This window comes from Primulina eburnea, chromosome 2 (assembly GCF_022965805.1).
Source record: "Primulina eburnea isolate SZY01 chromosome 2, ASM2296580v1, whole genome shotgun sequence".
NCBI classification, from domain to species: Eukaryota; Viridiplantae; Streptophyta; class Magnoliopsida; order Lamiales; family Gesneriaceae; genus Primulina; species Primulina eburnea.
Window position 1 is genome coordinate 5225497 of NC_133102.1, and position 11733 is coordinate 5237229.

General features: G+C 34.3%; 1 protein-coding gene across 4 annotated transcripts; it reads right to left on the bottom strand.

Annotated features, from left to right (window-relative positions):
- Positions 1-1335: 1335 nt before the first annotated feature.
- Positions 1336-11586, bottom strand: LOC140822592 (protein ENHANCED DOWNY MILDEW 2-like). 4 transcript variants are annotated; one of them, XM_073183375.1, is made up of 19 exons: positions 11423-11586; positions 10453-10865; positions 10277-10373; positions 9798-9851; positions 9587-9708; positions 8449-8545; positions 8237-8341; positions 7363-7610; positions 7175-7273; positions 6902-7093; positions 6602-6728; positions 6425-6526; positions 4634-4726; positions 4030-4071; positions 3262-3372; positions 2584-2655; positions 2387-2505; positions 2230-2293; positions 1336-2134 (listed from the first exon to the last, which is right to left on the bottom strand). In XM_073183375.1, the coding sequence occupies exons 1-19, from the start codon at positions 11525-11527 to the stop codon at positions 1493-1495; spliced, it is 2904 nt and encodes a 967-aa protein (XP_073039476.1). In that variant the 5' UTR covers positions 11528-11586; the 3' UTR covers positions 1336-1492. The 4 variants fall into 4 exon arrangements, with proteins under 4 accessions (XP_073039476.1, XP_073039495.1, XP_073039481.1 ...); XM_073183394.1 differs by having other exon boundaries at positions 10453-10868; positions 11423-11563; XM_073183386.1 differs by having other exon boundaries at positions 1337-2134; positions 10453-10871; positions 11423-11563.
- Positions 11587-11733: the final 147 nt, after the last annotated feature.

Below are 11733 nucleotides of genomic sequence, written 5' to 3' on the forward strand. Positions count from 1 at the left end.
GCAGTTATATTTGCTCTTATTACCTTTGGATTTTAGCTACGATCTGCATGAAGTTTGATATGTAAATAATTTGATCTCTCTGGAGATTCAAATCACCGGAGTTGATACTAATTTTCTTCACTACTTTTCCCCGAATGAATTCTGTAATTTACCACCTTAAAAACGATAGAGGACTGTCTCTTGTACAGTTATACCCTATTTCTCCAAAATTTGATAAATTTATTTTTTATATTTAATTATATAAATATAATCTCTAATTTACAATTTCGATTATTTTTTCTCGAAAAAATGCTGATAGAACATCGAACATGTCAACACATTAGCAGTGGTAGGTGTTATGCTAGAGTAAGTCACTCACTTCTCCCATAGGAAAATAGACAAATTATATAAATAGTATTGTTTGGTTCGTGACGTGAGACAAATAATATGAATATAAATACAATTTTTTAATAATAAAATATATAAAATTGATAGTTAATATAATGTTTGATTTGATTGATTAATTTAATTAAATTTGAGATAATATGATATTATCGTTTTGATTTTTTGAAAATATTAATAAAATATTTATAATATTATTTATTAAAAGTAATATTGTAATTTCAATGATTTGATTGATTTGAGATAAATGATTGATGATTTGATATATGAATGTTGAGTGTGTCTCATGTGAGACCGTCTCACGGATCATAATCTGTGAGACGGGTCAACCCTACCCATATTCACAATAAAAAGTAATATTCTTAGCATAAAAAGTAATACTTTTTCATGGGTGACCCAAATAAGATACCCGTCTCACAACTACGACCCGTGAGACCGTCTCACACAAGTTTTTGCCATGAATGTTTATAAAAAACTCTTGTGCGGGTGGTCCACTTTTTCAGATATATATTCTATTTTAGTCATTCATAAAATAATATTTTTTATGTATTAAAAAGGTTCGATAAATATAATTGACAATATCTTAATAAAATTATTTGATCATTATGTTATAAAAAATGTTTTTTAATGAGAAAATTACATTGATGATATTTCAATGAACTTTCACTCAATAGTTTATAAACCAGCAAATTCCATAAGAAATTTTGGATTCCTGAATTTCTCTCCCCAACTCAATAAAAAAAGTTCATAAACTAGTTTCTGAGATTTTTTATGGTGTATCTAATGAAATTTTTGGGAAGTAATGATATACTCTGTAATTCTTATTATGATGAAACCAGAAATTTGGCGTGGACAGGTGATTTAGCACTCTGAAAGATTAAATTTATTTATTAGTCAAAAAACTTAAATTTAAAATTTTAAAAAGATTTCATGTATGAATCTCGCTGAAGTGAAATCATACTAAAAGTAAAAAAAAAAAATTGTTTACGATACTCGTTATTTGTTAATGGATGTGCAAAAATGTTATTTCAGACGATGAAAATCTATTCTAAATGTCTACATAATCACAGAAACTACTGAAAGCCTTACAAATAAACACGGCCAATGCAATCTATTCTTCTAGCCAGCCAGCAGAATTCTGTGGAGGAAAGGGGAGACAAGGGCCTGAAGCAAAGCCTAATGGACGGACTCGAATTTGAGGCTTCGGTTCTTTAGAGCCATTTGTTAAGGATGCTTTCGACGGGATACTATCACTGCTCCTCGCGATTTTCCCATTTGGTGAAGAAGGGTCAGATATAGAATGACTGCTAGAGGAATTTGAACGATTCTCATCCGAGACCATATTACTTGGTGGTGTTTTCCTTTTCACTCCACTAAACATATTTGGATTCTCCCTCAGTAGATCATTCTCGCAGGCCAAGGCTCGGTTCTTCTCCCCAACACTGCCGCTGCTGTAGCTGATGCCATCTTCCTTTGTAGTCAACATGGTCTCTTGTTCCAGGGTTTGTTGTATATTATCTACGAAATTAACTTCACCAAAGTTCACAAGTGAATCATCAACATGCGCCAAGTCTTGCTTTTCGTTTGACTCTGGATTCGTTTGAGTTTCAGACAAGTGCCCATGCTGTTTAGCAATAGCTTTGTGTTTTTGGGTCCAATCCGGACTACTCCAAAGATGAAGTATAGGTGCATTCACATTCAAATCCTCAAGTTGTTCTCCACTCACATCGACAGATCCAGGTATATAAAATGACTGAAACACAAAGGCAAAGCACATCATGGATCGCCAGAGATGAAGTCTAGAGTGGGGTGCAGTGGAACTTCAAAACAAAGAAAAGAAGCACTTACATTGCCCATAAACATTTTATCATCCTCCCAAATCAAATCGTACGGAAAGTCCTTATTATCTAACCTAAAAGATGGAAAGGAAACAAAATTGGTCTTTGGTTAGTACTTCATTCTTTATTTGGTTTTTTGAAGAAACAGTGCAAATTTCAAAACGTACCGCTGTGTCCCCCGAGGAGCAATAAGGATCAGAAGCTTGGGCTTAAACTCGAGAGCTTTCTTAATAAATTTATCATCAAGGTCTCCATCAGTTCCAGAAGGCGGATGCAACCCCATGATCTATTGAAACAACAGAATCAGAAGTAAATAATTCGATCGAGACGTGAAATTGGTTGATGCAGAAAGAGAAGTTCTTACCAACCGTGACCCTTCTAGTATCACATCTGGTCTTACTTCCACCCAATCCTTTCTTTCAAAGTTGAAATCATTCTGTAAAACCAGGGAGAGAAACGGAAACATATCTCAATATCCTTTAATTGTATTCTGAAAGTAGTTTTCGATATCGTTTATAAAACAAGTATTATGAACTAGAAACCTGCAAAAAAAATTCATTTCCATTGGCTAGAGATACCTAAGACTACGAGTAATGAACTATGCAAGAAATCTAATAGTAAAAGCACTATGAAATCAATTCATTGGACTATATGTGCAGCATGTGAAGAAAGCGATCTCTGGATGATATTTAGTATTTGGCATTGTATATAGTGACGAAATATATATGTTTTGTTGACGTGTTGTATATAATGGATGTCCTACTATAGTTAATCAAAATGCCTTTGGGGCAAGGTGGTTTTCTTAGAAAGAAATAATGTTGTTCAAAAGAAAAAATCAACTAGTGATAGCAAGTTTTGGTCCTGAAGATAAGCAAGCACAATATTTATGACAAAAAGTTTTGCATCAAACACGCCAAATAGGCATATTCTGGGTCTTATTAACCAGATAAAGAAAAAGAGACACCCAGAAATTGTTTCTATGACTACACTTCTATTCTACAGTCGATTTAAAATACCAAAGAAATGGGATAGAGGTATTGACCTTAGCTTGTAAAATGTCATAGTTTTTAAATGAGCAGCTCTTTCCCACTTCATTCAGCTTCTTCTTCATAAAGCAGCTAAAGTCGTTTGACCCACAACAAAAATCAACAACCTAATCACATGAATAAAATAATTCAGCTGACGTACAACTTTTGAGAGTCTGAGACATTTGGTGGTATATAATCACATTTCCGTCTAAGAAAGTGTTTGACTAATCTTTTTTAAAATAGTTTATAAACTCTTACATCTTATAAGTTGTTTTAGGAGCTTATAAGTTGTAAAGTCTTATTTTATTTATAAATAAGTTGTTAAAATGTTTGGATAAACATATTTTAAACAATTGTTTGTATTTGATATTATAGGATCTTTTTATTATCGAAATTACAAAAAAAGATATAATACTATGAGTTAATGTAAGTAGTTATATACATATAGTTATGTATATATGAAAATAGTTTTATATTTAATATTTTAAAAAACAAATCTATTTTATCTTTATTATTAGAAAAATTCATGTTCTCCGTAGAAAATAAACTGATAAAACAAACAGAAGTTCAAATGACAACTTTTCACATAAAATATATCATGGTTCTAAAAACTCAAAACTCTAATCCAACCTGTGGCTGAAGGTTTAAGTCATGCTAAGCCGACCAAGAAAAGAACAAATAAAGAAATAACACGAATAAAGGATAGTGGAAGAAATAGAACAAGGAAACAAAAATAAATCCACCTAATGGCACAAGGTATAAATAATGATTTAGGTTTTTACCATGTCACCATCTTGAACATACCAATGAAGCTTATTAACTATCTGCAGGTTAAGCTCAGACCGTCAATATGTAGTAAAGAAACCAAAATAGGATGATCACAAATATTGTGCAATAAAAAATACATTAACACATCAGCTAACAAAAGCATAACATTAACCTATCCGTCATGGTGATCAGGTTGCAGGTGGATAAGACAGGGTAAAATGTTTAATACATAATAATGTCTTCTAGCCCCAAAAATCATATAAAAAAAAAATATCGCCCTGAAAGGCATACTCAAACTTTTGTCATGTTGAAATTATAGTTTTACTGAGAAAAAATAATGACGCTCAACTTTATATTGCATAACACGCAAGAATAAAACGTGGGTTGCCAAGAATAAGAGCAGAGAAACTACTAGCCTAAAAGCATGTAATCTCTAGAATGCTGAGAGTTATAGTACCCAGTACTAAGCTGAGTGCTACTACGAATACAATCAAGTGAGTTTTAATTATAAGTGCAAGGGAAGTATCTGAAAGAAGAAAGAATTATAGCTAGGCCATAAGAACTATTCCTATCACCACAAATTTATCTTCTCAAAATGGCTAAGGAAGATGGACTGACTTCTTTCAATTTTTCCATTTTGGTTAAATGGCGACCAAAGGATGTGTAGTTCATGCCATCTAGAAATGGAGCAAGATATATTTTCATCTTGTTCTGCAGAAAGAAAGTAGCTAAATCAGTAAAACACGAGGCCTATAGTACATAATCCGGTGTTCCCAGAATTAGACATGCCACTTCTATAACATGTGCCAGAAACTTTTGGCTGAGATAATTAGCATCAATGATATTTAGCCATCCAAGTCACAGCGTGATTTCGAAAATTGTCTGCCTTCTTTGATCTTTGGAAAGTATGGGCCCAAATGACAGAACATGCATTTATTGGCTATAAAGCTTAAGCAACCAAACAGTTGGATGATTTAAGTCCGGTAACAAATAGGTCAGCAATATTAGACCCTAAAAATTGTCCTGGCCACCATCATAAAATCTATTGGTTAGATCTCTTAACTGCATGTTATGTTGCCAGCAACTTGCTTTCTATTGCATCATTAATTCCAGTCATAGTAAATTGGAAATGTGGCAGGCGAGGGCCTTTCGTAAGAAACATGGTAATTGTTTGCACTCTAGATACCTTAACTATTTCATAAGAATGTTATTAACATAAGAAACCATATTCTGTCCTAATGGTGTGTTTGGTTGGGTGGATTAAATAAGGATAGATTAATAGTCCAATATTTATCGTTAAAATTTTAAGTTGTTTTAATAATCATTTTGACCCGGTTTAAGATCTAATTTTATGGATAACTATTTGATTAATAAAATTGGATCTTAAACCGGGTCAAAATGATTATTAAAACAGCTTAAAATTTTAACGATAAATATTGGACTATTAATCTATCCTTATTTAATCCACCCAACCAAACACACCCTAAGTAAACTGCATCTCAGCAGGGTTTGAGTCATAGTAGCATTTCTGTTTGCATGTGCAAATATTTATTCTCTATCGCACACAATCTCACAGATATTTAGTAGCCACAATTTTACCAACCTTTACCTACAAGCTAAACTTTATAAACCTTCACAAAAGCACAAGACTTTTTTCTTTCAAATTCAGGTATGGCTGAAAAGGAAAACAACATCCATCCACAAACTAGCCAAAAAAAAAAATATCCAAATTTTCCCGTCCAAGGATTCACATGCTCTCCAGGAATGAAGCAGTAATAAGACCCAATTCCCATGAATTTATATCTTTATTACTAGCACATCGATGGCTCAAATATTTTTCTCTCCATAATTTGGTTGATTAAGTATTTCACATCTTGGCAAGATACTCTCATCAGTAGGCTCTGGAAAAATCCAAAAGTGAGTAGCCACCCCCCCACCCCCCAAACACACACACACACACACACACCCCCCCACACCACCACCACCAAAAAACCCCAAGCTACCTCAATCTTCATCAAAGAAGCTAATACAAGTTTTAATTAATCAGAAACTGGAACTTTTCCTGAAATAAACGTTCCTGCCCTCTTTCCATTGCAAAAAAACAGCTTACTGAGTTTCCCTGAGTATAGCTTCTACTATTTTACATATCATCCAAATACACTGCAACTTCCTTGAATGATATCCTAATTCTACAAACACAGAGATTCATAATGTCAATCAAACATGACCCATTTTCAGAAAGTCCTATAGGAATTGGGGCAGCCCAGGAGTGAGAGCACAATAGTGGTTTGATTCATTAACTTAACATAAATCCACCAGATACAATCATACAAACAAGAGCATAAAGAAAACATGAAAAGGAAAGATCAAAGCAACAAGCTAGAAGCCTAAAACCGTAAAACAAATTACCTTCCAGTTCATAACTTGGAATAGAATATCAGTACCACAAAAAGTTTTGGCATCATGAACACTGCCTCCTCCCTCCAATTTTTGCAGCGCAGCACGTACAGCCTGCCAAGACATGAGTGTTCAACTTTAAATGAAATTGGAAAAAACAGAGGCTACCCAAAGAACTTGAGCACATACCTCAACAGAACACTCCACCTTCCCCGAGGTGAAGTCCACGGAAAATGGTGAGGATTGTGCTTTATGTTTTTCTATTAATTTTTCAAGTGTTGCTGAGGATGAAGCATTTTTCATCACAGTCAATATTCTGCATTAAGAGGGAAAAAGAACACTTTATGATATTGTGCACGAGAGTGATGCTGAATATTTGAAAACCCATGGGTGCTTCTGTATTTGAATCCCAAACTAAAGGAGCTATGGGAATGGGATGGTTTGTGAGAGAGGGAGAGAGGTAACCACAGGAAAGAAAAAGCACATCACCTTTTCTTTTTATCAGCATAGAGATTCAATGAATTGTCTGCCATCTTCACAATGGGCTCAAGCTCAACATTTCGAGTATTCTCCAATTCATCACCAATACTTTGTCCCCTTGCAGACTCCACTGGTTCAGATACTGGGAATTTTATGTGGTTTCTGACCGGTGTGGATGTTTTTAAGTCTATATCATGTTTTCTGATGGGAAGACACAATTTTTCGGAATAAAAAATCTTTCTATTAAAGCACATTAACTCAGCTAAGGCTTAGGGTACTCACAAACAGTAAATTAGTATTCGATTGTTAGGAATAAGCCCCTCCCAAGCCCTTTGAACAATGCCTTTGCTCAAATCCACATCCTTTTCAAACACAATTTTTCTAGTTGATGCATAAGAAACTTGAGCAATCAAACCATGATAACAGGATAAAAAATAATATCAACGAATTTGCTAAGAGAATAGGAGCACCTTGGCAAACATTTTCTGTGGTATGAGCGAGGGCAACGGCGACAAATGGCAAACCGCAAATCATCAACTGCACTCACTTCTAATTCCTTACACCTGTCACATATGTGTCGAGGGCATGCAAACTGTTTGCCCTCAGCTATCTTTTTCCTGTGCTCTTCTGCGGCAGCCTCATCTCCGGGATGAAGAAGTTTTGCAACACAATGTGGATGGTAAAAGTGACCACAAGCTCCATTAACACAACGAAAGACCTGTAAATGTCCAGCAAAACATCTAACTTATTTACTGATGCCAATCTATGGCAACAGGTGATAATCTAAGGTATAAAACAAACTTAGGGTGTGTTGGGATAGTAGGACAGAGAATTGCAAGTCATTATAAATTGATTGCACTTGTTTTGATATTATTGAGTTACCATTTTGAGCTTTTGTGAAGATAATTATAATGGATTATTAATTCACCGACACTGGAGTCCTCGCTATTTTGAGCTTTTGTGAAGATAATTATAATGGATTATTATATTCATCTAACTTCAATGTTGACAACTAAGGGTGTATCATTTGTAAGATTCCGATAAAGAGTCCAAGACTTATTTCCAAAAGGAGTCGGGCAGATATAAAATTGAGAAAGCCGCGAAGTAAGTTAGTCTCTAACTACACAAGTCACTAAAGTAAGATAGAGTTAACGGTGTTGGACAGGTACAGTTAATCAGAAGGTGTTCATCAAGCTTCATCAAAGTCCAAATACAGGCTATTTCCAAAACTCATAATTTGCTCTGTGCATATACTAAAAATATCCATTTTCACATAACCATAACAAATAACAAGATGCATCTTGTGAAAACCTGAAGCTCTATCAGTATAAAAGGAACACGAACCTCAGCTCCAGATAATTCATCGGAAGATCCCAAATTCCCACAGCCGAAGCACTGATGTTGCTTAAGCTCGCAATTTTTACAATAAAATTCAACTTTTTCAATCGCCTAAATAGAAAATACAGAGCTTTAAGACACACCAAAAAAAATTAAGGTAAATAAAAACTTAGAGAAGGAGCGGAAGGAGGTGGGAAACAAACAAGCAGAAATCGTACTTCATATTCTGCCTCAGAGTAACCTAGAGATGGACACGATGAATCAGCACCATCTTCCACAGTTGGATGGAATGACCTAAGGCACTTCCCTTCACAACTGATTAAAAAAAATAGAGAACAAGAAAGATTAAAAACAAGATAAAACAAATAGATTTCTAAAACAAAAAAAGAAGTAAAACACGGTGATAGTACAAAGGTCACGAGTAATAACATTTAACGAATAAAAGCCAATTAAAATGCAATCTAGGAGTGATTTCATCTTTATTTCATGTTATAAGAAGAAAATGATGAAAATAATTTGCTGAACGAGAAACATTTCTAATAAAAAAACTCTCTTTCCAGATAAACAACAGTTGGCAATATGCTGATGGGTGCATGCACACGATCCCCTCAAAAACTACCCAATTCAATCTCTAAGGTTAGCAGAAAATTTTACATTTTGCAGAAGGATTAACATTTTGCTGATGGTTTGTACATTTTATCATCTCAAAAACTAAAATAATAGTATACATTTCAATAATCAAACTCAAATAACTGGAAAAACCCATACAAAATGAGTGCATGTAATATTAAAAGTGCAAACCATGGCTACAGTAGTAAAATGTTACTACTTGTGAAAACAAAATATTAAAATAAAATACAAATTAAATTCGTCAATACATGCACATGTCCAGGAAGTCACCCCCACTCAGGATTTCATCTTGGGATCCACGGCAATAATGCATTCACATGCTATCATAATATCATTTACTTGCAATTAGCATTAAATGATTTTTCAAAAAAGGGGAAAGATGTATTCTTCCTGTAAATTACAGGCCCCACCCAGAAAGTCTTTCTTTCAGTTTGGTTTCTGAAAGTAATACTACTTGTTCAGAATTTCAGTTGGGGAGAAAGAGAATCCAAAACTATTTGGCCACCTTTTTTATGAAGTATAGACTAAAGAGTATTGCCATGTTATTTTTTTATTTAATCCCATTGGCCATCGCATATTTTCCGCTTTCCCATAAACCTGTTTCTCAAACAAACTATGCAGTTCTAGCTCTCCTCCATTTATGGCAGTATAAATAACTTAGATCACTAGATACAGACAAGTGTATAACAATGTCTGTAGCACAATGATGTCAGACCGAAGGCATACATGAGCAGTCTTCCACCATTATCACAAATTGCACAAACATCATCTTCCCCTGACTCATTGTCATCATTTTTAACAACCTCATCTTTAACAAGGCAAGCACGCTTTGGAGGAATGTGGGAACGCTGGAAAGCAAAGAATTTCTAGAAGTCAATAATTTTTATAAATCAAGTTGCGATTGGCATAGAGACAAGATGATAAGCAAAAGCACAACCTTTATAGAAGGTTTCATCTTCCTGGGCTTCTCCTTGAGAAATGCAACTAAATGCTGTTTGATTAAAACATTTACAATGGAAAAGGATTAGACCAGAAATGGAAAGTCAGTTTATCAACAAACAAACAATTCTGAACATCTTTACAGCAATCTTCCAGAACCAAAAAGATAGTGAATTGCCAATTTTAATTCCCAGTTTCACACACACACACACACACACACACACACACATATATATATATATAGAAAAATCCTAACATGAAGTCCACGAGATTGAGGAGATTAAGGGAGTAACTTTAACCTCAAAAACCTTCAAGATGACCACTAACTTACTCTCAACCCCATGCCACGATTAAATTTTTTTAAATTCTTGAAAAAAATGGGAACTTTAAATGATAACACAAGCCTTGGGTGATAATGCAACAGATTGGATCACTGAATATTTGCTTTCTATGATAAAGTCTAACCAGAGAACAAACCTCGCATTTTGCCAATGTTTCATCCCTCTTCACAGTTTCTGTAATTAAAGAGAAGTGATCTACCAGATCATCCACAGAAGGCTGACACATGGATATGCTAACATCGAATGAAAAGGTGAGAAAAGAGTTGAAAGGTACAAAGACATCAAACATGCAGCAATTTCCATGTTAAAAACCTGAGCACGTTTGATAAATGATCCCACAACGCCCTCCAAGATTTTTTTGGATTCCATTTCATAAAGTGCAGGGTATGCACAGTGATCAAGATTTTCCTGACGTACTTTGCATATGACTTCCTAGGTTTCAAAAGCTTGATCCAGCAACCTTGTTTAGAAAACACAGAGATCGTGGGTTTCTCAAATGAAATATCAAACCTCCAAGCTATAACCTGCTTATTGTAGATGTTTCGATTTCGACGATCAGTGGTCCCACGTAAAAAAAAATTCTTTTGGTTTCTGCTGGGAGTCTCAACATCATTCCAATAGAGAGGTAACTTATCAAATGAAATGGGAGCATCCTTATCAACAACAAATTCATAGTCTGACACACTGCATGGCACTGTTTTATCCGCTTCATCTGGAGGTGCCATCTACTTCTTCAAAATGCCCAAAAAAATCAATTTTTTAGACAACCCCAGTATATTTCCATGATAACATAGTAAAAACAACAAAAAACGACAATTAATTCTGAGCAGCCCAAAGGGATTAATAACTGTCGAGTCAATTTTGCAATGCCAGTAACTTCAGATATTGAATTGCTCGTAATTTTTTTCCCGAATGAATTCTTCATCTGGTGCTATCAGAATGTATTTTTTCCAGTTCTTTCAAACACCCCCTCCCCAAAGGACTAAAAAAAAAGCAGAACAAAAAAAACAAGAAGAAAACAGATTACTGATATAACGTATCCGCACATCTTTCTTCAACCTATCTATTCTTTAATTTCTCCATTCGAACCAAATAAAAAAATAGAAACCAGAGATTATTATCAAAAACCCACTCAAATTTTTTTAACCAATATCTGGTAGAATGTAACAGTCCCTTCAAGATTCCATCTTCACCAAATTTCCACGCAATTCACTGGAAAAATCACTGCGCCACACCCAGTTTGACGAACAATAAATCTAAACACAGAACATCGAATTATTACCGTATAAAGTAAACGATCACCAAAAATCGTCCAGGATATTAGGCAATTAAAGGAACCCAGTTTCTCCACAATCTGGCACTGTTTAAATACAAGCTTCCGAGACATAAATCTTGCAGGATTCTTCCAAGGGGAACATTGAGTTCGGTTCGTAAAGTTTAACTTTATTCGATCATCAATTTTTTATTATATTATAAAATAATTTTTTTATTTTATACCAAAATATCTAAATTATCTTTTTTATTCATATATTTTCCAAATTTATATCGATATGGCTAATTTGATTTTCAAAAAATTTACTTTGTGCTTTCGAA

What these genes read in the sequence shown, in the direction of transcription:
- LOC140822592 (XM_073183375.1), bottom strand. Translation starts at nt 11,527, where the DNA reads ATGTCTCGGAAGCTTGTATTTAAACAGTGCCAGATTGTGGAGAAACTG. An exon ending in TATGCTGATAAAAAGAAAAG is followed by an intron (nt 6,729 to 6,901) that starts GTGATGTGCTTT and finishes CTCTTAATGCAG; the next exon opens with AATATTGACTGTGATGAAAA. An exon ending in AGGTGGAGTGTTCTGTTGAG is followed by an intron (nt 6,527 to 6,601) that starts GTATGTGCTCAA and finishes ATGTCTTGGCAG; the next exon opens with GCTGTACGTGCTGCGCTGCA.